This window comes from Pelobates fuscus, chromosome 13 (assembly GCF_036172605.1).
Source record: "Pelobates fuscus isolate aPelFus1 chromosome 13, aPelFus1.pri, whole genome shotgun sequence".
Classification (NCBI taxonomy): Eukaryota; Metazoa; Chordata; class Amphibia; order Anura; family Pelobatidae; genus Pelobates; species Pelobates fuscus.
Window position 1 is genome coordinate 112,134,442 of NC_086329.1, and position 3,229 is coordinate 112,137,670.

The 3,229-nt window shown below is 42.2% G+C and overlaps 1 protein-coding gene across 1 annotated transcript; it reads left to right on the plus strand.

The window, feature by feature from the left end:
• Positions 1-1,109: 1,109 nt before the first annotated feature.
• On the plus strand, positions 1,110-2,060 carry LOC134582732 (olfactory receptor 6N1-like). The gene has a single exon (XM_063439373.1). The coding sequence runs from the start codon at positions 1,110-1,112 to the stop codon at positions 2,058-2,060; it is 951 nt and encodes a 316-aa protein (XP_063295443.1).
• Positions 2,061-3,229: the final 1,169 nt, after the last annotated feature.

Consider the following 3,229-nt stretch of genomic DNA (forward strand, 5'->3'; position numbering starts at 1 on the left):
TAAGGAAGTGTGCCGAGGATCATCTATCTATATATAGATATATAAAAGAGATCCAACCTCGGGCACTCAACCTCAAATAAATTAGTAATCCAAAGACTTATACCGGGTGCATCCCAGCAGACATATAAACCAAAATTGAAGACAGGAGCACTCTCTGGGAATTTCAAATTGTATTTCAAAAAATCACCACCTCTACATCAACGTTTCGACCCTTCTGGGTCTTTATCAAGATCAAGATATATATACACATTTTTTATTTTAAACTTGTCTAATAATATTATTTTTATTCTTCCCACCAGCAGGGGGACTGTCTGACAGCCCAGACAGTCCCCCTGCTGGCAGATCCACAGTCAGCTATAAGGGGCCATGTGATCGCTCTTTGAGAGTGAACACATGGCCCCCGGGGGCCTCATTTGCCGGGGGAGGGCTGATTGGGCTGTCAGGCAGTCCTCCCGAAGAGCATCGCGGTGGAGGTGAGTACCGCCGAGCTCCTGGAGGTGAAAGCCATTACGGCGTTCTATGCCGCCGCAACGGCTTTATAGACCATTATAATGGGGACGGCTTAGAGTGTCAGCCAGTGAGAGTACGTGCACAGCTGACTTAGCTTAGTAGCAGTTGAGGTGGTGGCAGGCACCTGGCATCACCTAGGCTTATTCTGGAAGGGTGCCAGGACAATCCTGCACCAATACAGCATGCGGTAATAGTTATGGTGTTTATTTTACCCTAATTCTAGCACATGGACCACAGTTCAAAGTATATCTAGTTGATGGTACTATATGTCTATTTAGAAGAGTGGAAAACTTGATAATCCCCTTCGGCAGCTTGTCAACTCGTTTGTTGAGTTTGAAATCCCAGCTTTATATTTAATGTAGGTTATCCAGTAAAACGAGTCACCATTGTCACTGCACTATTGCATAATCTACAGGTTACTACTGTGCCGGTTTCAAGCAATATACACTCAGTGTGTTTTACTGATAACATATTTGCATGGTATTTTTTCCTAAAATTAGGAAATGATAGAAGTAATTTCAAGATAATCTAAATATCTCATTCAGTAATTTTATTTTATCCCACAGGAATCATCGTAGAACCCGTGTTCATCACATAACATGGAGATAGAAAACAAGACAGGAGTCATAGAATTCATTCTTTTGGGTTTTCCTGAACTCCACCAATACCAGCTCTTGCTTTTTATAATCATTCTTTTAGCTTATACCCTCTGTGTCCTTGGGAACATGACTATAATTTCTCTGGTTAAGTTGGACCCTTTACTTCATTCTCCTATGTATTTATTTATAAGTACATTTGCTGTTTTAGACATTGGGTTTGTTACAGTCACAGTTCCAAAATTACTCATAAACCTCATTGCAGCTAATAACAGTATATCTTTTGTAGGATGTTTTGTACAGATGTTTGTTTATGATGCCCTAGGTGCAACAGAATGCTACATACTATTAGTTATGGCTTTCGACCAAGATTTGGCCATTAATAACCCTTTACGCTATCCAACAATTATGACAAGAACAATTTGCATTGAGCTTGCAGTACTGCCATGGATCACTGGTCTTTTTATAGCTTGTGTTCTCATGGTTGCTACAGTTACTTTAGAGTTCTGTGGACCCAATGAGATGAATCATTTCTTCTGTGACTTGCCCCCATTGCAGAATTTGGCTTGTTCCAGTTCCTTCGTCAGCAAAGTTTTGACAATGGCTGCTGCTGTGTTAAATATAATTTTCCCATTTAGCACCATAATGTCTTTTTATATTCATATCATAAACACTGTATTAAAAATTAAGGGCTCTGAAGGACAGAAGAAGGCCTTTTCAACGTGCTCTTCCCATCTCATTGTAGCTCTTATGTTCTTTGGAACTGCTCTCATTGTTTATATTAATGCAAAAGGTAACCAGTATGACAAATATCTTGCCCTTTTGTACACTGTCCTCACTCCACTGCTTAATCCTTTCATTTATACCTTTAGAAACCGAGATGTCAAAGAAGCCATTAAGAAATTAATCTATCGGGGGGTGTCTTTGCCATCATCTTGGATGGCCACCTATTAGAGGAGTTCTAATGGCACTGGGACATAAATGTTCTTAATTTGGATTTTATCTCTCTAATATACCAATTTTAAACAATATTACTGTTTTGAGAAAGTTTGCTTATCATGCAGAAGCAAAGAAACTTGAAAAAAACGGTGCCTGCAATGAAAGATGTGGATAAGTCTGCTGCAGGGGTGAGTAAAGGCCTGCAGGCCCATTCCCCTTCCAAACTGCCTAAACCGTGGCTTATTCCACCATCTTCACCATCCCCTCTGAAGCCAGCTAAGCCGGCGTTTACTTGCCCCATCGAGCAGCCTTATGTGAGCGCGACCATGGTCCACTCACCACAACAACTGGGTGGCGGGACCGCGGCTGCATCAGTTGCGAGTTCAAAATGTGGCTCTACTCACTCCAAGTGCTCAGCACGGTTGGAGCGGCATGGATCTCCCCCCGCGAGCGCTAAAGCATGTCTGCAGAGCCATGAGTGGCTCAGTGTAAGGGCAGCCCAGTCACTCTATCATAGAGGCGAAAGGCTGCAGAGGGAGGGATGGGTGGTGTGAGGTCCCGATCCCCATTAGAACCCTTGCCTCATGGCTGGGGGTCCTGATGGGAGGTAGCTCGGCCCCCACCTCCATACAATTTAAAAGCACACAACTGGAAACAGGTGGAGAATCTGAAGACATGGAATTAGATGGGGAAACTGATATCCACAACCTAAACAAAGGACATACATATTCATATACATTAGGCAACACTGCCACAACCCAGATGGCTGCTGAAATAGGTGGATTGTATGACCCTTAAGTAAGGGCTGAATTAAAGTCAAAGCTATCTACTAAAAAAGAAACAGAGCTCACTACACAATAAGCCCCCATGTTGACATTGCCATGGGTGGTTTACAGAGCACCTCTTTCCCGTCGGCATATTGAAACCTCTTGGAGATCCCTTGCTTCATATGCTGTAGATATGCTGTAGATAATCAGACCGGATGTATTAGATTTTAGAAACAAATTTAAAATAAAATTTGCTACGCTAAGTCAGAAGGTGTCAATACTGGACTACAGACCTGACGAAACAGAGGAGGTTCTGAAGGAACACTCTACAGAGATCACAAATCTCAGTAAGTGCATCTAATCATTGGAATTACAACTGAATTCCACTGATACTAAAATGAGTGATATGGAAGATAG